The sequence below is a fragment of the Malaclemys terrapin genome, chromosome 10 (assembly GCF_027887155.1).
Source record: "Malaclemys terrapin pileata isolate rMalTer1 chromosome 10, rMalTer1.hap1, whole genome shotgun sequence".
NCBI classification, from domain to species: Eukaryota; Metazoa; Chordata; order Testudines; family Emydidae; genus Malaclemys; species Malaclemys terrapin.
The window spans coordinates 47,671,495-47,694,347 of record NC_071514.1 but is presented as its reverse complement, the minus strand read 5'-3'; the positions used below and the strand labels follow the sequence as shown (position 1 = coordinate 47,694,347).

Here is a 22,853-nt window from a genome sequence, read left to right as displayed (position 1 = left end):
GAGTTAGAGGCTCATATTTAAATGTGTGCTAACTTTGATATTAATGGAAAATATGCACACATGATAAATGTACTTTAAAAGTGTCATGACTGTTTTTAAGCAGTATGGATTTGTGGAAATATTCCACAATGAAGTGAAATAGAGGCACAGTTATAGAATGCTACATAAATGTCAGCACTCATCCTCTTGTGGAGAATTAATCTTGCAGGCAAGATTATCCTTAACTTTGAAGAAACTTTGAAACAGGGTGCTCTCTCAAGGTACAGAACGTGCCAGCAATATTGCAATATCTGTGGTAATTGCTGTGTACTAGAAGGTTTAGGGGAGAGAATTCATTATCACCTTGGACCTGGCATTTCACTAAGGAGCAATGGTGGAACCTCAACATAGTTCCCTGTTTGCATATCCTGGCTCTGGCTCCCCTCTGATGGCGTAAGTGCCCCCAAATGACTTTTACACACTGCTCCTCAAAGGAGGATGCTCATGGTGGAGTACACAAGGCAGAGAATGGCAAATGTTGAGAGCTTGGAACTGGAGTTCTGGCACCTGGGTGCCTCACTCCCATAGGCTCTTCTAAAAGTCCCAGCCTGTAATGCTTCATCAACACAGGGGCTCTTCTCTGAGCATCTCAAGGTGCTTCATTAAAGCCACACAACCAGGCCCCCTTGTCAGAAAGGGAAACTGAGGCACAGAGCGGCGACATGGCATGCATGGGTCACCCAGAGAGCAACATCCCTAGGGTCAGAACCCAGCTGGTGTTGAGTTCTAGGAGGTTCCCCTGTGCCTTGCTCTAGACCCCCATGACTATCCTCTGTGCCCTGCTCTAGACCTCCATGACCCTCCAGTGGGCCATGTTCGAACTGGCTCGCACTCCAGTGGTGCAGGAGCAGCTGCGGGAGGAGATCTTTGCGGCCAGACAGGCAGCACAGGGCGATATGCTGAAGATGTTGAAAGCCATCCGGCTGCTCAAAGCTGTCATCAAGGAAACGCTCAGGTAAGAAGTTTTCCTTTTCAAGATAGTGTAATCAGTTCCTGACCCCCACCACTTTCTACCCAGATGTGGGTCCACAGATGCCTGCCTTCTCTCTATGGGAGTTCAGCCTGGTACTTAGGTACTTATACAACCCTCAGCACTACAGAATCTGAGCACTGGAGCTGGAGTTATTTACCATTGAAGAAAAATGAGTGTCTCCCTTGAATGACAGATTTCATTGCACCGTGACCCCCTTCTGACAACAAAAATTACTACATGACCCCACAACTGGGGACCAAAGACTGGCCAGAGCATGGCGGGGCCAAAGCTGAAGCCCAAGGGCTTCTGCTCTGGGTGGCGGGCATGTAACCTTAGCCATGGGTGGTGGGGCTTGGGCTTCGGCCCTGGGTGGTGGGGTTTGGGCTTGGGCCCTGGGCCCCAGGAAGTTTAACACTAGCCTTGATGACCCCATTAAAATGGGGTTGTGACCCACTTGGGGGTCCCGACCCACAGTTTGAGAACCCCTGTATTAGAAGATAACAGCTCACTACCTACTTACCTATGGAGCTATCAGGGGCGGCTCCAGGCACCAGTGCACCAAATGCCTTTGCAGACTGACAAATAGGCCCATGCTGCAAAGTGTCATGTACCCCTTGTACACGGGAGGTTGCAAGGCTGCTACTTGCAGGTCAGACTTCTGTGCCAGATTTGGCCTGGCTACAGAGAGATCCAATATATGTGTTCTTTTTAAAATACCTTAGAACACGGCTAGGTTTGCTGTTACTAGTTCTGGTAAGGGATGTTATGCACTGTGCTGCCAACAGTTGAAAATTATAATACAGTTTTAGACTAGAACCATAGAATCATAGGACTGGAAGGGACCTTGAGAGTTTATATGGTCCAGTCCCCTGCACTTATCCCATAAGATACCATGAGTAAGAATATCACTAAACTGGTTCTCTCTGTGTGTGAGCAGCTTCCTCGACTCCTCCATGACCCACTCTGCCCTTGCATAGGAGACGCATGGCACATCCGCTGCTTTGAAGACCTGTGCCTGTGGATCAAAGGGAGGGGGCATTTTGTCTGGTCTCTTTTTGCAAGCTTTCCTACTGCTTCCTCGTATTTCAGAATCTTTAATATCAAGCACTCAAGAAACTTTGAAAAAATAGCACCATTGATAATTGATTCCAACATTGACAACCCCAGGAAATCAGTTGAATTATTTTGTCTGTCTAATATTGCCCTCATCGATCTCCCATGACAGAGAGATAGGTGGCAGAAGGATGGGGATTAATAATAAACTTCTTGGGTCTGCAAGAGATGTGCTCAAGAGTTCTGAGCACATTATGTGTAAACACAAAGCCAAGAAAACCTAGACAGCTTTGGAAGAGATCCTTCAGGACTGCCGATTGCTGCCATAATAACAGTGTGTTCCCATCTGCCACTGACACCAGATCTAACCTTGAGAAATGGCAGACTAAACTAATAAAGCCCTGCACGTGCAGGAGCAAAGCTACTCAAAGATTGCAGTGCTTGCTTCAGAGAGGAAAGTTCTGAATCAATTTAAAAGGCTAGGAGTCCAGCTCTGCAGGCAGGACAATGGGAGAAGGGGAACCTGTCCAAAGAGAATTCTCATCTGGGCCAGCACTGGGACTGGCCCATGCTGGGACTTAGACTCCCTCCCATTGCAGACACTAAACTGCTCATGCCAGGGAGGGTGCTAGGCTGCTAGATGTGCATTACTTAAAGAGCCAGATCTTCAGCTGTGGCAAATCAGCATCAGTTCATTGACTTAATTAGAGTTATTTAGATTTACCCCAGCTGAAGATCTAGCCCCAAGCTTCTGCTTCTCCCTGCTGGTGGCCAGGTGGACATTAAACAGCTTATAGCAAAAAACACAAATTCAACAGGGAAGAGCTCTGGTTTCATGGCCATCATCTCCACCCTCTCAATGAAACAGCTTCTCATACCCAAGGCTACGTGAGATATTGCTGTGCATATAATGAATGACTGCTAGATTGGCAGAGATGTTGATCTTGGGGCAGAGACTGTTTTTTTTTATTCTCTGTAGAGCACCTGTACAGTGAGTAGACCATGCCTGGAGGTGGCTCTGCAATAATATAAATAATAATGAATGATTTTTCTAACACATTCATGTGTCAAGTGCTTTGGGCCTGATTTTGATAATTTACACCAGTGGAATTGCATAGACAGACCATCAAGTGACTCCTGATTTACCTCAGGAGCAGAATTGGTCCACTAGAGGATATCAGGAAATGTATTTAGGCTCTTAAACTGGCATTGTGGGTTCAGTCAAACAGAGACATTGACAAACATGAGGTTAGAGGAGAATGGCTCAGAAGATGGGAGAACTGGCATGGAAAAAGCTTGAGAGAATTGGACACATCCTTTGTGGGAAACTGTATCACAGTGATGCATGGCGGCTGTATGCATGGGGTAGCATGGAAAAGACCGTGATCATGCAATCAAGGAGGACAGGACAACACATCTTAAATTGCAGCTGGGACAGTTTAGGCTAAATATTAGGGATAGTGTTATAGGACCAGTTTGGTGATAGCACAAATTGTCACTGGTATCACTTACCATGGAGTGATTCAAGACTAGATCTTACCCCCATCTGGCAGAATTGGCTTTAGGCATCATGTGTCTTATCTACACTGGGAATTTTCCCCAGTTCTAGCAATAACTGTTCAGCCACCAGTGTTTGGATTGGTGGACCCTGCTGGAAACCAGGGTCAATCATGCTTCAATGCAAGGAAATGGGCTAGATGACTTGCTAGCGCTCCCATCCCATTGAAGCAATATGCTGGTTTGATCAGCTACCCAGCCAGCATGCTGTGCACAATGGAAACTGTCTTAAGCAATGTGACAGGGCCATAGCTGGGCTCCCACCAAACCACTACTGAGTTCCCAGGCAGGTGTACAAAGTAAAAGGGGTTTTTGGCTGTCACTCCTTTCAGGCAGGGTCCCACACACAGCAGCAACAGGCAAGTCACATGGAGCACATTCCCTGTCAAGCCGACCTACCCTCCTCTGGGGCTTCTGGCCCCAAGTCAGACTTTCCTCATAGAGTAAGACCTGGGAAGCTGCTCTCCGTTCCAGCCAGACTCTACGGAAGCTGGGCTCTCCCATTTTAACACCTCCTGATACAAGGGCTGTGGATTAATCACACTTAACTCATGTGATTAACTAAAAAAAAATGTAATCATGATTAATCGCAGTTTTAATCACACTGTTAAACAATAAAATACCAATTGAAATTTATTAAATATTTGTGGATGTTTTTCTACATTTTCAAATATATTGATTTCAGTTACAAGATAGAATACAAAGTGTACAGTGCTCATTTTATTTATTATTTTTATTACAAATATTTGCAGTGTAAAAATGATAAACTAAAGAAATTGTATTTTTCAATTCACCTCACACAAGTACTGTAGTGCAATCTCTTTATCGAGGAAGTGCAACTTAGAAATGTAGATTTTTTTTGTTACACAACTGCAACCCAAAAACAAAACAATGTAAAACTTTAGAGCCTAACAGTCCACTCAGTCCTACTTCTTTTTCAGCCAATCGCTAAGACAAACAAGTTTGTTTATATTTATGGGAGATAATGCTGTCCGCTTCTTATTTATGTCATCTGAAAGTGAGAACAGGCACTTTTGTAGCCAGCATTGCAAGATATTTACGTGTCAGATATGCTAAACATTCGTATGCTTCAGCCACCATTCCAGAGGACATGCTTCCATGCTGATGACGCTCGTTAAAAAATAATGCGTTAATTAAATTTGTGACTGAACTCCTTAGGGGATAATTGTATGTCTCCTGCTCTGTTTTACCCACATTCTGCCATATATTTCATATTATAGAAGTCTCGGATGACATCCCAGCACATGTTGTTCATTTTAAGAACACTTTCACTGCAGATTTGACAAAACAAAAAGAACATACCAATGTGAGATTTCTCAAGATAGATACAACACTTGACCCAAGGTTTAAGAATCTGAAGTGCCTTCCAAAATCTGAGAGGGACGAGGTGTGGAGCATGCTTTCAGAAGTCTTAAAAGAGCAACACTCTGATGCGGAAACTACAGAACCCGAACCACCAAAAAAGAAAGATCAACCTTCTGCTGGTGGCATCTGATTCAGATGATGAAAATGAACATGCATCGGTCCGCACCGTTCTGGATTGTTATTGAGCAGAACCCATCATCAGCATGGACGCATGTCCTCTGGAATTATGATTGAAGCATGAAGGGACATATGAATCTTCAGCGCATCTGGCACATAAATATCTTGCCACACTGGCTAGAACAGTGCCATGCGACTCACTTTCAGGTGACACTGTAAACAAGAAGCAGGTGGTATTCTCTCCCACAAATATAAACAAACTTATTTGTCTGAGCCAGTGGCTCTCAACCTTTCCAGACTACTGTACCCCTTTCAGGAGTCTGATTTGTCTTGCATACCCCCAAGGTTCACCTCACTTAAGAACTACTTGCTTACAAAATCAGACACAAAAATACAAGTGTCACAGCACAGTTACTGAAAATTGCTTACTTTCTGATTTTTACCATATAATTATAAATCAATTGGAATATAAATACTGTACTTACATTTCAGTGTATAGTATATCGAGCAGTATAAACAAGTCATTGTATGAAATTTTAGTTTGTACTGACTTCACTAGTGATTTTTATGTAGCCTGTAGTAAAACTAGGCAAACATCTAGATGAGTTGATGTACACCCTGAAAGACCTCTGAGTACCCCCAGGTGTACATGTACCCTGGTTGAGAACCACTGTTCGGAATGATTGGCTGAACTACAAGAAGGACTGAGTAGACTTGTAGGCTCTAAAGTTTTATATTGTTTTATTTTTGAATCCAGTTTTTTTGTACATAATTTTACATTTGTAAGTTCAACTTTCATGATAAAAAGATTGCACTACAGTACTTGTAATGGGGGAATTGAAAAATACAATTTCTTTTGGTTTTTACAGTGCAAATATTTCTAATCAAAAATAAACTGAACACAGTACACTTAGTATTCTGTGTTGTAATTGAAATCAATATATTTGAAAATATAGAAAACATAAAAACATATTTAAATGGTATTCTATTATTGTTTAACAGTGCGATTAATCATGCGACTAACCACGATTATTTTTTTAATTGCGTGATTAATTGCAATTAATTTTTTTAATCGCTTGACAGCCCTCCCTGACACCTATTGCAGGTGTAGCAGGTCAGGGTTTATTAAGCCCACAGCAGCTTGTTAACCTTCTCCTGGACAATGGAGGGTTTGTATACCCTGTCACAAGCAATAGCTCGATGGCCTGATTTAACAGAGGTAGGTCCTCTATCAAAGTGGGAGCAGAATGACATGGGGAATCTTTGGGCTGAGCTCTTATTTCTAAGGTGGATGACTGGTCTCATGCACAGCCCTGATTGTATACTCTGCCCATTGGGACAATATCAGCTGTAAATGAGTGATGAGTAAATACCACCCTGATGTGTCCTCCTCCTCCTGCAGGCTCCATCCAGTGGCAGTGACCCTACAGAGATACACAACACAGGAGATTATTCTCCAGGACTATTTCATCCCTGCCAAGGTGAGCTTCCCTTTGGAAAGGGAAGGAGGGGAACAGGCACCTGTGGAACTTTGGCTTTGTCTCCACTAGATGTCTTAAAATTTCCCACTGTTGCTGCTTTTGGTGCCTCTCCAATGGTGGTGGCCAGCGTGGGAGCACAGCTATAGGCTGCAGGGCTGGCCCACAACATATTGGCACCTGAGGTGGGGAGCTCAAATGACGCCCCCATGCCCCCTAGCTTGGGCCAAAACTTTGAAAGGTCTCAGTTCTACCTTTTTCCTGTTCTACTCCTCTCATGGTACTGCTCTGCTACCTACCCCAATAAAGGAGAACTAAAAACTTAAAATGCCTTGTTCAAAAATTTTAAGTAACACTTAACTTTCAAACGCCTGAACAGCAAATTTAATTTTTCTTGTCTGCATAGTAAACACTGGCATTTTTATCTGTATGAATAATCAAAGTGGTGTTTTCCGTGCCTTCGTGGTTGCAAAGCTTTGAACTGCTTCCTGAAGGTCCATAGTCTGGGCCAGCTCATGCTCTATTGAGATGGTTGCAAGGCCGACCAGCCTCTCCTGTGTCATTGTGGAGCGTAGATGTGTTTTTTATTAACTTCAGCTTGGAGAAGCTGCGTTCTCCACTGGCAACTGTTACAGGAAGTGTTAGAAGTATGCACAGAGCAACAAAAGCATTTGGAAAGAGGGTGGTCATCTTATTTGTGCACATATATTCCAGAACAGCCTTTGGAGTTGATCCTGCTGAAATGTATCTTGAAAGGGCTTTCAGTTCATCACCTAAATCACTCGCATCAATATTGCGCATGTCATCATGTATCTCTAGTGTCCTGCATTTCTGGTGTAGGTCTTCTTCAGGTATAGTGAGGAGTTTTGGAATATCATACAACATCCCAAATATACTGCTGTGTTCCTTGAGCTGCATGAAACGTTCTTTCACTGACTGTATTGCACAATCTAGCACCTGGTTAAAGAATTCAACTTTGAATTGTTGTTTGGGGTCTCTTATGGGATTATCCCGTGCCTCGTAATCAAAATGTCTTTTTCTTCGGTGACTCTTGTATTCTTGAATGGGTGGGAAAATATCTTTAGTGTGAAGTTCCTCTGTCAACTTCTGTGCAGTCTTCAGAATGTTTTGAAATCCCTCATCTGACCAGTAAGACTGTAGGTATGACTTTGCTTTGTCCAGTTGTTCCATTGCTCCAGATATATCAAGGTCAACACCTTGGAGTCTCCTGCTTACAACATTTATTTCAAATAGAATGTCATGCCACAATGTCAAGCCGCACAGAAATGTGAAGTTATGTATGTTTCTGGTGATTCCATTTCCCTCTGCCACTCTTCTCCCATGAACAGTTCCTGTCATATCCTCCATAATGGCAACTATGGAATCATCTATCTTCCCAATTTAGTGTTTGATAGGCTTTATCACCTCCACTTGACTTTCCCATCGTGTGGCACTCAGTGTCAGAAAGGATGTTCCCAGATGTTGCTTCAAAATTTGTCATCGTTGAGTTGATGCAGAGAAAAATACATAGATGCTTTGAATTACATTAAAAAATTCAGCAGCCTTACTAGAAGCTGATGCTGCATCACTGACCACCAAGTCCAATGAATGAGAACTGCATGGGACAAAAAAAGCTTGAGGGTATGGGTACGTCTATACTTACCGCCGGGTCCGGTGGTAAGCAATCGATCTTCTGGGTTCGATTTATCGCGGCTTGTCCCAGATCGATCCCGGAAGTGCTCGCCGTCGACACCAGTACTCCTGCTCCACAAGAGGAGTATGCGGAGTTGACGGGGGAGCCTGCCTGCCGCGTCTGGACCCGCGGTAAGTTCGAACTAAGGTACTTCGACTTCAGCTACGTTATTCATGTAGCTGAAGTTGCGTATCTTAGTTCTAAGTGGGGGGTTAGTGTGGACCAGGCCTTTAACTCTCGGATTCGTGTCCGCACTCCTCTGTTCTTTCCTCTCATGTTGGCACCATTATCATAGCCCTGACCTCTCATGTCAGCTATCGCAATTCCCATATCTTCCAGCTCTTTAAGAAGCACTTTTGTCATACCAGCTCCTGTAGTATCATCAATGTCAATAAATTCTAGAAAATGCTCTCTGACAGTCACCATTGGAGGGACATTTTCACTAGGTTCCGTTGTTGTTACAAAATGCACCATTAAAGTAATTTGTTCCATATGGCTGATGTCAGGTGTGCAGTCCAGAATAACAGAGTAATATCTTGCTGACTTCAGATCTGCCACAATCTTCTGTTTGACTTTTGTTGTCAGTAACTGTTTGATCTCATTTTGAATTGTTTTTCCAAGGTAGTGGTGTGTGTACATTTCTTGGGTGGTGACTCTTCTTAGATGCTCCTGGAGTACAGCATCAAACTCAGCCATCAGCTCCACAGTTTTAAGGAATTTTCCATTGTTTGACACACACAGCTGATCTGAAGTGCTAGGTTTTGGGTAGCAAGCATTCTCACAATGGCAATGAGCCTTTTCAGACCATTTTTGCCAGTAAAGATGCAAATCCGATGCAATCTTCTCTTGATGCTGATCATCTATGGTGGCCTTTAACCTTAGTTTCATCACAAGCTCTTTCCACCTATGGAATGTTCTCTGGTGATTTGCTGCCTTCCCATGGCATGCCAGATTTCTAGCCAGATTTTTCTAGTCCTTTGTTCCTGTAGAACCCAATGTGGCTGGAACATTAGACTAGAAGAGTTTGTAACAAAAACAGTATACAGCATTCTGGGTTTTTGAGTACATAAGCCATGGCCTCTCCAATTTGTCACCATTGGTGATTTCACGCCAGTAATGTATTGGATGGAAACTTCTATTTTCATTGTCTTTGGGGAACATGAAGTTGTTCACTTGCTGTGGCCTATGCAGTACAAGGAAGTCCCTCAGGCTACTGCTCAAGTGGGTCCACAGTCCTGGATCATCTAGACTTAAGGAACTAAACTCAGCAGCAGCTATTTCTTGCACCTCCACCACACTCTTCTCTGATCTACACTTTTCTTCAGGAATGTTCATGGTTACATCCATTTGAGATGCAGATATGGATGCTGCAGTAGCTGCCAGGTCACCTGCACTCTGACTAACTGGAAGATCAGGCATCTCCTCACCACTCACATTCTCACTGGGGCCGGAAGGCTCACTGTGAACATTTGTGTCTATGTATCTCAGGAGAGCTCCTTCCTGCTTAGATAGAAAAGCTTCCTTTGCTTTCTTTCTTTTTCTGAATGCTGCCCCAGAGGGGCGTTTTCTTCTTTCACTCAGTTTTTCTGTGCCATCTATAGTGGCTTTCAACACTGAATTGAAGGGGACAAATAAGAAGGCTGGTAGCAGTAGGGTTACCATATTTAAAAAATAAAAAAAGAGGACACTCCACGGGACCTAGCCCCACCCCTTTCCCACCCCCGGCCCCGCCCCAACTCCACCCCTACTCCGCCCATTCCCCCAAAGTCCCTGCCCTAACTCCCCCTCCTCCCTCCCAGCCACGCGAAAAGGGCTGCCCAAGCGCTACCGGCTTCACGGTTTGCCGGGCAGCTGCCAGACCCTGCGCCCCCGGCTGGTGCTTCCCCAGCACAGCTGGAGCCCGGGAGGGGAAGAGCCCAGCCAGGGGCGCAGGGTCTGGAGGCTGCCTGGCAAACCCGTGAAGCCAGTAGCGCTCGGGCTTTGGGCAGCCCCTATGCCTCCGGACCCTGCGCCCCCGGCCGGGCACTTTCCCTCCCGGGCTCCAGCTGCTCTGCTCCTCCCCTGACTCTTTGGCTCTGTTTAAGAGCCGAGCTGCCCGAGCACTCCGGCTTCGGCAGCCCCCTTGCCTCCGGACCCCAGCCACGGGCTGGGCACTTCTCCTCCCCGGCTCCAGCTGCTCTGCTCCTCCCCTTACTCAGACTTCAGCTCTGTTTAAGAGCCAAGCTGCCCGAGCCAGTGCTACCGGCTTCGGGCAGCCCCCGTGCCTCCGGACCCCAGCTGCCGGAGCAGAGCAGCTGGAGCCCGGGAAGGGAAGTGCCCGGCCGGCGGCTTGGGGTCCGGAGGCACGGGGGCTGCCCGAAGCCAGTAGCGCTGGCTCGGGCAGCTTGGCTCTTAAACAGAGCTGAAGTCTGAGTCAGGGGAGGAGCAGAGGAGCCACGGGAGAGGAAGTGCCTGTCCGGTATTTTTCCTGGACATGTTCAGCTTTTTGGCAATTCCCCCCGGACGGGGGTTTGATTGCCGAAAAACCGGACGTATGGTAACCCTATGTGATTGGTGCCCGGGGCCGGGGGCGCAGCTCCAGCCCCAGGGGGATGCAAATCCCAACAGTGCTGGCTCCCCGCAACGCGCTGGCGTCCACAACCCCCCTGGGGCGCCCCCAAGCCCTGCGATGGCTGCCGAGCGGCGCCCAGAGACACCCCCCACCCAAAGGACAGGGGCCCGCGCCCTCCCTCCCCCGACGGCTTGCTGCCTCACAGGGGCAGGTTGGTCGCGTTGCAGGGGCCGCTGGGAGTTGTAGTTCTCGGCCGCTCCCCTCTCCCGGCTCTCCCTGGAGCGTGAGGCCCGGCCGGACTACAGCCCCCAGCATGCCCTGGGCAGGAGCCGAGTATCGCACCGAGATGATGTCACAGCGGGCGACCAACATACACAGATTCAGAGATCCTAGCCTCCCTATTTCCCCGGACATGTCCGACTTTTTGGCAATTCCCCCCGGACGGGGATTTGGGGACCAAAAAGCCGGACATGTCCGGGGAAATCCGGACGTATGGTAACCCTACTACGGTAGCAGGGCCTGAGTGAGGTAAGATATCAGCATCTTAAAGGCCTAACTGGCTCCTACTACTTCAGTTGACTGCTTGTTCTCCTCAAGTGGGTTCAGGGAAGCAGCAGGAAACAGGAAGCTCCCTGAGAAGCTGTTGTTCATCAGTCGAGGCTCCTGGGGGTGCTAGAGAGGTACATAAGAGGCTCCTCCTCCTCTCTCTCCCTGCAGCTCCTGCTGCTTTCTGTTATTCCCTCTCACCTTTTCTCCTGCCTGCCTGTTATGTCTCTTGTGCCCTTCTTCCTCCAGCACAGCACTCCACCATCTCTGTGCATCTAGAGCAGAGAGAATACATATGCACCAGCAGCAGACACAATTTTCTACACTCTGGGTCCTAGTGGTGCCCCCCCCCCACAATCTGACACCTGAGGCGGCCACCTCAGTTCGCCTCATGGTAAGGCTAGCAATGATAGGCTGCCCCAACCATTTTAACCATTGTGTCAGCCAGATCTAGTGCAGAATACCCATGGCTTGTAGCAAAGGCCCCATTCACAGCCAAGGGATAAGCACTGTTTAAAAGCTTGCTTATGGCCAACCAGAATTGTACCAGGCTTGGGCTAGTCAGTGATGCCAGGGTTGGGGCACATTAGCTTGGTGTTTAAAGAAAAGATCTACCATGAATCTGAACCCAGCCCAAAGCACAAGCGCCTGGGCCCATCCAAACTGGCTGGCCAAGGCATGTTAGAGGGATGGGAATCTGGGCTGAGCTTTAGAGACACAGCAGAGAACTCACAGCCCGGGGGGATGGGGCAGGGCACTTTAAACTACCTTTGCACCTGCCTAATCCTGGGTTGCTCTGGCGGCTGGAGTGTCCCCTGCCCAGGGGCCTGTCTAACCTACAGCAGCCTTCATAGCCTGCCCCACAGAGCACTGCTCTGCCGAGAATCTCTGCTGCACCTGAGCCCCACACATGTCCTTCAGAAGGCAGCCTTCCACCACACCTGCCTGCACTGAGGGAATTCTCCCCCAGCTGGATATGGGACCCCTTCTGCTGTTCCCTTTGCCCTTTTACCCAGTGTAAAGGGGTGGGGGAGGGAATTCACCTAGTGAGTTTAAGCCATGCGTAGATATGGAGCTTACACTCAGTTGTAAGAGCACTTTAGATGGGCCCAAAGAAAATGGGGGAACTAAACGTGTGGCTGGCTGGAGCAGACACAGGCTCTGAAACCATTGCCAGTTACAGAGTGAACAGCGTACAGCCTCTCTGCGCAGCACATACAGCAGCGCTCTCCTGATGGAGCATACCATTAAAGTCAGTGTCACCCACCCTGAGGGAGGGCTGCCCACCAGGCCCTGTGTGTAGATCTGTGTTTGTGGTGGCACAATGGGCCAGACTCACCCTGGTGTAAGGGCAGATGCTGTTCCCTCACATTGTGACTGCAGTGTCACTCCCCTGTCATGACTGAAGTCTGGCACAGCCCCTGTGATGGATGCCTGCTGGAAGAGCTGCTAGCAGTCCACTCACCCTCCCTCCCCTCTCCTTTGCAGACTCTAGTGCAGGTTGGAATTTACGCTATGGGCCGTGATCCCAAGTTCTTCACCAAGCCAGAGCTGTTCGACCCGGCAAGATGGCTGAAAATGGACTCTACATACTTCAGGGGGCTGGGCTTTGGCTTTGGGCCACGTCAGTGCCTCGGTCGCAGGATTGCTGAGCTGGAGATGCAGCTCTTCCTGATCCATGTGAGTCTGACACCTTCCTCCCTTGGCAAAGCCGCAGAATTTGCAAAGCACCTTGTCGCTGAGGCAAGTTCCCGGCAATGCCAGAGAAGGGCTGTGGGCAGCTGCACAGAGAACCAGGGGAACCTAGGGCTCTGTTGGGAAAGAGAGAAACAGAGGTCTAGGCACTTGGCTGTCTGCATGGCTTGCACAAGTGGAATGAGCATTGCATGGTAGATGGTTCAGGCAGCTAAGGCTGAAAATTACAGGACCCAGATCTTAGGACCCTGCTAGGTGAGTGGGGCTGAGCTGGAATCCTGCTCAAGCCCTGTCATGTTGCAGTGTGGACACAGCTCAAGCTGACCCGAGTCAGACAGTCTGTGTAGCTCACTGTGGACATGTTAGTATGGCGTGAGATCCGGTTCCAGCAATTGTAAACCCAGGTTTACAATGCAGTGTGGCTGCTCAAGCGTGGGCTTGGCAGCACCAAGGCCACAAGCCCATATCCCACAGATCCTGGTTTATAATGCAGTGTAGCCATACCCTGAGAGTCCTGCTAGAAACGTGCAAAAGATTAGCAACAAATACGCAAAACCAGTCCAAATCAGAGGGAGGTCTTTCTTTTCACTGGAATCAGCATGATCCAGCAGATAGCGCATTGGTTTCAGAGTCCTGGTGTCTAGGCCCAGCTTTGTCAGTGTTTATGGATATTCACTTCATCTCTCTGGCCCAGATCCATAAGGTATTTATGCAGATCACAGAGGATTTTTGCCAGTTTTCTTGAAGTTCATGAAAAAGCAAAACTAGAGGAGTACAAAATCCTCCCCAAATGAGCAACATTTTTGGGTGTGCACATCATCTCCTGCATGCACAGATGGAGAGCAAAGACCATCTAGTGCAATGAATACAAGGACATTTAAAGAATGTCCAGCCCCGAAGTCAACAGGGCTTCCCTCAGCCAAAGACTAGGGATAAAGTCCCTAGTGGATAAACTCCACAGTGGAGCTGCCCCACACTGCCTTCTTCCCAGAGATCTCCCTTCTCATCCTCTGGCTATCAGGGTCATTCACCTAAGGCCCCACTGAACATCCTTCTTAGTGGAGAGTTGTGGGAGGTAATGCCACACATCTTGCTCAGTCCTGCAAATTTCCTGCACTGGGGTAGTCAACTCTGGAGCTTCCAGAGGGTGATAGTGGCTTGTGGCAAGAAATTATTGTGCCACGAGTTGAAAAAATGGCACATAGTGTCTTGCCACTGTCTGGCTCAAGTTAATGGTGCTTCTAGTGTAGGTCAGAAGTGGGGGCATTGGCAAAGCTGTCTGGGGAGTTGAGGGAAGCTTGCACAGCCACAGTGCAATGAGACCTTCTCTTCCATTTGCCTCATTGGTTGGAATCAAGATGAGTTTGCTTCTCTGACAGACTTTCATTGTCTCTTTTGTTCTATTTCCCAGATGCTGGAGAACTTCAAGATAGAAACCAAGAGAGGAGTGGACATTGGTACCAAGTTTGACCTCATCCTGATCCCAGACAAACCAATATGCCTTACGTTACGGACCCTGGACTCCCAGCCATGAATGGAACAGAAGCTACCGCTCCCCACTGATTCTGTGACAAGGCCGGGCCAATGGGTGATGGAGCCAACGTCAACTCATCTTGAGCCAGCTGAAGAGCTGTCATCTGTGTTTGGGACAATCTGTACATATGATTTATGTCCTTGTGGAACTTTGTCTCTAGACATAAAAATTAGACTCTAGTAAGGAGAAACGAATGGGGGCTGGGGTGGGTGTGATGGGATTCCCCGGGGTGCAACCTGGAAGTGGGGTACCACTGAGCCCTCTGACCTGTCAGCCTGGACTCCCTCTCACACTTTGATGCCATGACAACCTCTGGCAGGTACTGCACTTACACAGGCATCCACAAGCAGGGACACACCCAGTTGAGTTACATGAATGCTTCTCCAAGCCACTCATGAACTAATAGAGAGACTCCAGCCAAGTCCCCCCAGCTTCCCAGCCGTACACCCCAGAGTTGTACCATCTTGTCCTGGTTAGAAGCCTGACCAGTGTAAATTTATTACCTGATCCACCCCTCCCTCAATGTGGAGAGGATATAACACAAGCCTTTGTAACTGAGTTGAGATTGCCTAAGCACTTCAAGCAAACTACACCGTTTTAAGTAAAGTGTAAAACAGATTTATTAGCTACAGAAAGATAGATTTTAAGTGGTAGGCATAAAGCTCAGAGAAAGTTATCAAAGAAAATAAAAGATTAAATGCACAATCTAAATCTTAACCCTTATTACACCAGGCAGTATTTAGATCAGCGATTTTCTCACCCTACTGGATGTTACAGTTCTTAATACACAGGTTTCTCATTAAGTCTGGACCAGTCTCCTCAGATGACCGTCATCTTTTTGGTGTGCCTGTTACTTCCAGCATAGGTGGGGGAGGAGAAAGGCCAAGATATGCTGCAACTGTTATACCCTCAATCCATGTATGTGGAAGATACTTGCCCAGACATGTCCCAGTGAGCTTTGCTAAGTCACAGTGATCAAGTGGACTGGGCAACTGTCATTGAATTGTAAGACCCTTGAGTACAACACCCTTGCTGATTAATGGTCATGGAGCACCATCCTGGCCAGGGGTCCTTTATATGTCACTAGCAAACTTACAGCATATTTCAGTAACAACCATACAGCAAAAATCTCATACTAATGCATATTTGGACAGAACGGGTTTTAGCAGAGCATGACTTTTCATATATCATGCTTTGTATGAAATATCACAATTACATGACAGTGGTGAATATGGGGGTTACAGGGTGCTATTTTCAGGTTATAGTGTTTCACAGTGGGGTGGGAGCTCCAGGGACCTAACCCAGGCTTTGTCTGTCACTGCCTTTGCTGCTGACCAATGCAATGGTCACTGGAAGATATAATCTGGCTAGGCAGCTGAAGGGTGCTAACTGCAGTCTCCATCCTGGACATAAAATGTGCCTTTGTGATCAAATTCCTCCAGTGTTCAGGGCAAAGTAGAGACTGTCCACAGTGCAAGATGAATGTTCATGTAGGTCCCCTGGCATGTAGACCTCTGGAACACAGCCCCAAACCCCAGGCATGGAAGTGGCAAAAGGATCCAGACGTTTCAAGCAGCCCCAGTCTTTTGGGTTCTGGAGTGTTAGCAGAGTTAATCAAGGTCACCCTTACTGTGTCAGCACAGTCAACGCTGCCCTCCCACGTGCATTGGAATGGGAAGATGCCCATCAGCTTTCACTCACTCATCCACATCACAGCCTTTGCAAAATGTTTCATAGGCACCACTGTTTTACCCTCCTCCCATCATTGTGTTTGCCAGTACACTGTCTAGCTGGGATAAATATAATGGTTTGTCTTTTTATAGCACTCATCAGCTGAAGGTATGTTGACACTGATGGTGTAGTTGCTGCCTCGGGTACAGGTACCCAGGTGTCACAGACTCACAGGTCTCGTGCTCTCTCCCGGCTCTGTACGGTACCTGGGAGGAACCCACTTCAGTGCGACAGCCCTTCTTGGGGGCGTCCACTCTCGGGGGTTAAGCCGTAGGCCCCTCCGCTTCCTGGAACTGCACCTCTCTGACCCTGAGCATGCCTGTCTCTCAATGTGGGTCCCCTCTGGGGAGTCCACTCACTCTGGGCCTCCACTCCCAGGGGGAATAATGCAATCCTGATCTCTAGACCGGAGTGACTCTCAGCCAGAGTAAAACAGAAGGGTTTATTGAGCATATGAACCCAGCACAGACAACTCTCCGGGCCCTCAGGCCTAGCATCTCTCAGCACAGTACATCTAAGTCTGTCCCGCATCCAGGTGGGCTCTGGCTGCTCTCTCTCTGTCCAGTCCAGCAGCCCCCTCCTTCCAGCCGATCATCCAATATTATCTCCCCCAACATCTCCTCCCCTGTCCTTTGTCTTCGGTCCCAGGTAAACAGGTCACTGTGGCCTTTGTTCCCCTCTGGCTGGAACTGGTTGGTCAGGTCCTCTCTCCTCAGCCCTTTGTCCTCCCACTGGCCAAAACTGGCTGACTGCCAAGCTGCGCTGGGCCTCTTAATCACCCCCAGCCCCTGGATTAGAGCCTCCTTCAGTTCACAGAGTGCCCCCGGCACTGTTAGGTCTAGACCACCTTGTCTGGATTGCCCAAATTACCAAGCTTCATAATGGGAGCTAAAGTGTGTTACAAAGCTTCAGTAGTATCCTGCCATCCCATTAGAGACCTGGGCCTGTTTCTCGATTTGAGGAATGGCCAATCTCTGGTTACCTTGACTGGTTCTGGATTTAGCAGCTGCTTCCCACCTTGTGGCCCAGGTATGACACATCTGCCATCCTTATCTTACCTTTTCCGGCCTCTACCATCCATCCTGGAGGCGTCCCAGGCTGCTCTTCCCTGGGACACTTGATTCTCCCAGGTTGGGCTGAAGACACAGACATCATGAATGTATACATTTTAAATTAATGGAGATATCCCATCTCCTAGAACTGGAAGGGACCTTGAAAGGTCATCAAGTCCAGCCCCCTGCCTTCACTAGCAGGACCAAGTACTGATTTTGCCCCAGATCCCTAAGTGGCCCCCTCAAGCATTGAACTCCCAACCCTGGGTTTAGCAGGCCAATGCTCAAACCACTGAGCTACCCCTCTGATGGTGTAAGTGCCCCCAGATGACTTTTCCACACTGCTCCTCAAAGGAGGATGCTCATGGTGGAGTACACAAGGCAGAGAATGGCAAATGTTGAGACCTTGGAACTGGAGTTCTGGCACCTGGGTGCCTCACTTTCATAGGCTCTTCTAAAAGTCCCAGCCCATAACACTTCATCAACACAGGGGCTCTTCTCTTAGCATCTCAAGATGCTTCATTGAAGCCACACAACCAGGCCCCCTTGTCAGAAAAGGAAACTGAGGCACAGAGAGGAGACATGGCATGCCTGGGTCACCCAGAGAGCAACATCCCTAGAGTCAGAACCCAGCTGGTGTTGAGTTCTAGGAGGTTCCCCTGTGCCCTGCTCTAGACCTCCATGACCCTCCAGTGGGCCATGTTCGAACTGGCTCACACTCCAGTGGTGCAGGAGCAGCTGCGGGCGGAGATCTTTGCGGCCAGACAGGCAGGACAGGGTGATATGCTGAAGATGTTGAAAGCCATTTGGCTGCTCAAAGCTGTCATCAAGGAAACACTCAGGTAAGAAGTTTTCCTTTTCAAGATAGTGTAATCAGTTCCTGACCCCCACCACTTTCTACCCAGATGTGGGTCCACAGATGCCTGCCTTCTCTCTATGCCTGGCAGTTAGGTACTTATACAACACCCAGCACTAAATTTAAATTTTAAAATTTAAAATTTAAATTAAATTATTTTTTTTAAATTTATGCCAGGGCACAGTCCTCCACCCCCCTCAGTAACTGATTCTCTGGGCACTGGGAGATGGCAGGCACCCCCTTGAGGCCAAAAGGTAGGACCAGGACCTCAGAGCCCTATAGGGCTGATGGGAACAGATTTCAACCTGGCAACTGGGTCCAAAGGCACCTGCCAGTAGCCCCTGGTGAGATTCGCAGTAGTGAGGTAAAGCCCCCTCCACACACACACCTTGTCTAGGAATGTTTTAGTCCTATGCATGGGGCAGGCATTGAACATGGTGATGGCACTGAGCTTCCAATAGTGCACACTGGGTCTGATCGACCCATCTTACTTGGGGACCAGCACCATTTATGGGCCATTCACATGCTCACTGGCTCCTGCCCTCTCCATCTTCCGATCTCTGGGGTCAGCTCTTTGGCTGTTACTGGTGCAGGGACTGGATCCTGTCTTAAAGAGACACAGTCACTTCCCAAGAGTACGTCAAGGCTGACGTGCTGAAGGATCCCAGGAGGTGAATGGCTGCTGTCTAGGAGCCTTCCCCCAAGTTACATGGCCCCTCAGCAGCTGGTGAGGTTGCACCACACCCATAAGAGTCCCCGAATCTCTTCACCCCGTGAATGTCTTCCCACTGACCCCCACCTGTGGCTCCCCCTGGGGATCAGAGGGGCCTGAGCCCAGGAGTCACAAGCAGACATATCTGCTGAGCTTGGAGTGGAAGCCTGTGTGCCTTCCCCATCCCCTGGCCAGCTCTGCCCCAGGAGCTGTCTGGGTGACTGCTTCCCAGCTCTCTCTCTCAGCCTGCATTACCAGGTGACCTCCTTGTACGTAATGCCCAGGGTTTCTCGTACACCCCGGAATATTTTCCTGTCTGCCTTAGGGGTTTATTCAAACTTAAGTGGCAAAGCCTGTTTGAACCTTTATAGTCCCCAGTCTCTGCACTGAACACCTGTATGGCCTTGGGACCAAGCGGGGGGTGTGAGACAGCTGTGCCTGTCAACCTAGTTCAAATCACAAGCCTCACAGGCAGTGAGGTCGGCATCAATATACCTCCCCCATTATACCAGGGCACACTTTGGAATCTAGGCTTCCTGCCAAATTGGCATTTTGGGGTCGTTCCCCACTTACCCCATAGGAGGTAGTCTTGGCCTGCCTCTCCTCCAACTCCAGTTCATGTTTTCATTGCTCCAAGCAGTCACTTAGCCTCTGCTCCTCCGGCTCCAGCTCCTTAGCTCTCAGCTCCAGATTTCATCTCTTCATATCCACTGCGGTTGGGAAGCCCTCCTCCTGGTTGGGGAACGGGGTATGGTGGACCCCCTGCCACTACCCCAACTGCCCCCCTGCTACTCCCAGGCTCTCCGGGCATCCCAGAACCCTGCTGGGATCTGGAACTTGCTCCTCAGCCTGGTCATTCTCTGCCAGCCAGGCAATCTACACCTCCTGGGTGAGCCTCCCAATGCTCAGCCCTTGCTCCCTGAACAGACATGCAAACCAGCTTTTAGGGAGCTGGTTCTAGGCCCTTTCCTTGCTGGTTCCTTCAATTCCCTTGTTTTATCACTGGCAGGCAACCGTCTACAGGGTGCATCCACCAACAATCCTCTGCTACCAAGTTGTCAGGGACTCACAGGACTTATGCTCTCGCCCGGCTCCATATGGTCCCTGGGAGGAACCCCCTTCATTGCAACAGCCCTTCTCGGGGGTGCGCTCTCTCTTGGGGGATAAGCCGTAGGCTTCTCCACCTCTCTGAGCCTTCAGCATGCCTGTCTCTCGCTTGCAGCACACAGGGAAACTGAGGCATGCACACACAATTCATGTAAAACACTACAAAAATCTCCAACTTCATCACACCAGGCTAGTTTGATCCAGCTAGCAGGCTAAAAACAGCAGTGTAGCCATGGCTTCCTGGGCAATGACTTCAACTAGCCCCCTGTATACATACCTAGGATTTCAGATGGGCTTGTACTTGGGGCAGCTATTGTGTTGCACTGTGTTGCCAAGACTGTGATGCTATTTTCTGCATGCCAGTTTGATCAGAATCAGCATGATATGGCTATCCAACCTGCAAATTACACCTCCAGATCCAGACATAACCTGGGAAGTTCAAAGCACTTTACAACCATGCATGAATTTAGCCTCACATCCCCTCCTAAGGTGACCAGATAGCAACTGTGAAAAAACAGGACAGGGAGTGGGGGGTAATAGGTGCCTATATAAGAAAAAGTCCCTTTAAAAATGGGACATCTGGTCACCCTATCCCCTCCTGTTAGGTAGGTCAGTCATGTTAGCCCCATTCTACAGATTGAGAACTGAGGCACAGAGAGGCATCACTTTACCACAGTCACACGCGGAGGTGGGATAAGAACTGAGCGCATGCTCACCGGGATTTGCAAGTCTCCGGTTAGTGACATCCAAACGCAGGCTGTTTTCTGGTTTATGATGGACACCACCCAGACTCCGAGTCAAGCAGAGAGCAGGCAAAATGTGGTAATTTTGAATGAGCTTTGCTTTATCTTTCTTTGGGATTTCTGAATCCAAAACTCTGAGAAATGCAAGACATGCCAACTCTGTGAGAAATGACACCCACAAAAATGGTACCTTACCACAAAATTGCTGATTTCCCCATCATTCTCACAGCAATTGAGCCAACTATAACATGAGGCCAGCAGTAATAGAATGTTAATAATTTGACTCTAAGCACCTTCCAAATTCCCAGTCATGGCCATTAGATTCTGCTACCTTACATTTCCTCTTACAGTTACAATTGGAAGGTGGTGTGCCTCACTGCCAGGCCTAAACTCAAACCTGAAGCTACTGTGTGTGGTATTGCTGTGTGTTGTTAAGGAGCAGGTGACATCTACTTCAGAGGTGACTGCATTTTGGAGATGGGAATAGGATCCAAATTTTGATCTCAGTTACACTTCCGGAGTTCCCCCTAACTTCAATGGAATTGTACCTGCTTGCACCAGCATTGCAAGTGCCTCTTATCTTATATTTGCACTCCTAGGGGGTTGAGAGGTTGTTTATGTCTTCAAGGGCAGGTGCTATCATTGTGGTTAGCTTTATGGAAGCCATGATCACTATAATGCCTGCTCCAAAGACCCACTAGTGACAATACATTGTAGTACAAATTTGTACCAAGGTGTGAAAGAAGTACTGTGATGCTGGCAAGAACCACTGGACCTGTCAGTGAAAATACCACTAGATTGGTACCATTGTGTTAAAAATTGTCAACCACTGCTTTCTGCTTTCCATTTATTGGGATCACATTGTCATTGCTGGTAATTTTTTTTCCAGTGACAACTCATGTAATGGACTCAAGGAAGATATTTTAGAACTTAGCATGTGAACACAACAATATCTGGTGAAGTTCGGCTAGGTGATGATGTACCAAGAACCACTCAAGGGCAAACAATACATGTTTTAAGAAAAGATGGGAACTAGAAAGTCCATTTCTCTTTCGTCCATTGTATTACAGTAGGAGGGTGGGGAAGGTGCAGTTACTGGAAGGCACTGGAATTGCACTCAGGAGAGATCCGCGGGATGTCTGTGCAGTTGGAGAATAGTTAGAGAAGGACCTGGGAAGTGTGGTTGAAATGCTGGAATGTTGAGGGCTCCCAGTCCCCAGTCCACCCTACCTGTTGGCATGCCAAATTCACATGTGAGATGCCCTGATTTCACATGCCAAAGAGACACCTGGACATGCCAGCATCCTGCTCCTCATCATGTCCCCAGGCAGCAGGCCTTGACCAGTCAGAGCTGGAGGTTCCAGGATACGTGTTCCAAAGCTGCCTTTCTGGCTGGTGATGTGGCTAACCCCCGTGCCATGCTCTGCCTTGGCTATGTGCTACTGCTTTGCCCCCTGCACCTGGCAGACCACTGGAGGCCCTGTTCATTTGTTTAGTTTTAAAGTCCCTCACCCCCTTTCCTCCCTCCAGGCTACAGCTGATATTCTCCACCCCCCAACAGGCTGGGCTCACATCACAGGGGTGGCAAAGGGAAGGGCTACTGAAGAAGGGGCAAACCAGACCAGATGTCCTTGAAGGGTCATGTTCTCATTTGAAATTGCCACCCCTTAAAGCAACAAGGCAGACGGCACCCCTTTGCTGCCATGGGACATGGCCACTTCCCATTGAAGTGCTGCTGTTCTATTGGCTCTGCAAATCAACACCCCTCGTACTGGGGGCAGCACCTGAGGGGCCTTTTCCGTATCAGGTACACTCAGCAAGTCAGCCCCAGTGGCGAGCATGGCTCAGGCGGCACCTGCTAACCTGCATGCTGTGCTCAGAGCTGGTATGGGTGCAGCCCCGGCTGTCACCTGTCTACTAAACCTGCCACACCCCAAGGCCAGTTAGGTATGGGGGCTGCCCTCTTGGCCAATACTGGGGACTGAACCAGGGACCTAACAGCCAACAACCCAAGTCTCTACAGTGCAAAC

The 22,853-nt window shown here is 48.4% G+C and overlaps 1 protein-coding gene across 3 annotated transcripts in view; it reads left to right on the top strand.

The window, feature by feature from the left end:
- LOC128843888 (cholesterol side-chain cleavage enzyme, mitochondrial) overlaps positions 1 to 15,327 on the top strand; it is a 30,498-nt gene extending 15,171 nt beyond the window's left edge. For 2 of the 3 annotated variants that reach the window (XM_054041012.1, XM_054041010.1), the window contains 4 exons: positions 828 to 994; positions 6,528 to 6,606; positions 12,882 to 13,073; positions 14,500 to 15,327. In XM_054041012.1, the coding sequence (XP_053896987.1) occupies positions 828 to 994; positions 6,528 to 6,606; positions 12,882 to 13,073; positions 14,500 to 14,622 (561 nt within the window). In that variant the 3' untranslated portion in view covers positions 14,623 to 15,327. The remainder of the gene's footprint in view (positions 1 to 827; positions 995 to 6,527; positions 6,607 to 12,881; positions 13,074 to 14,499) is intronic. The other variant, XM_054041011.1, reaches the window with a different exon arrangement.
- The last annotated feature ends 7,526 nt before the right edge of the window (positions 15,328 to 22,853 follow it).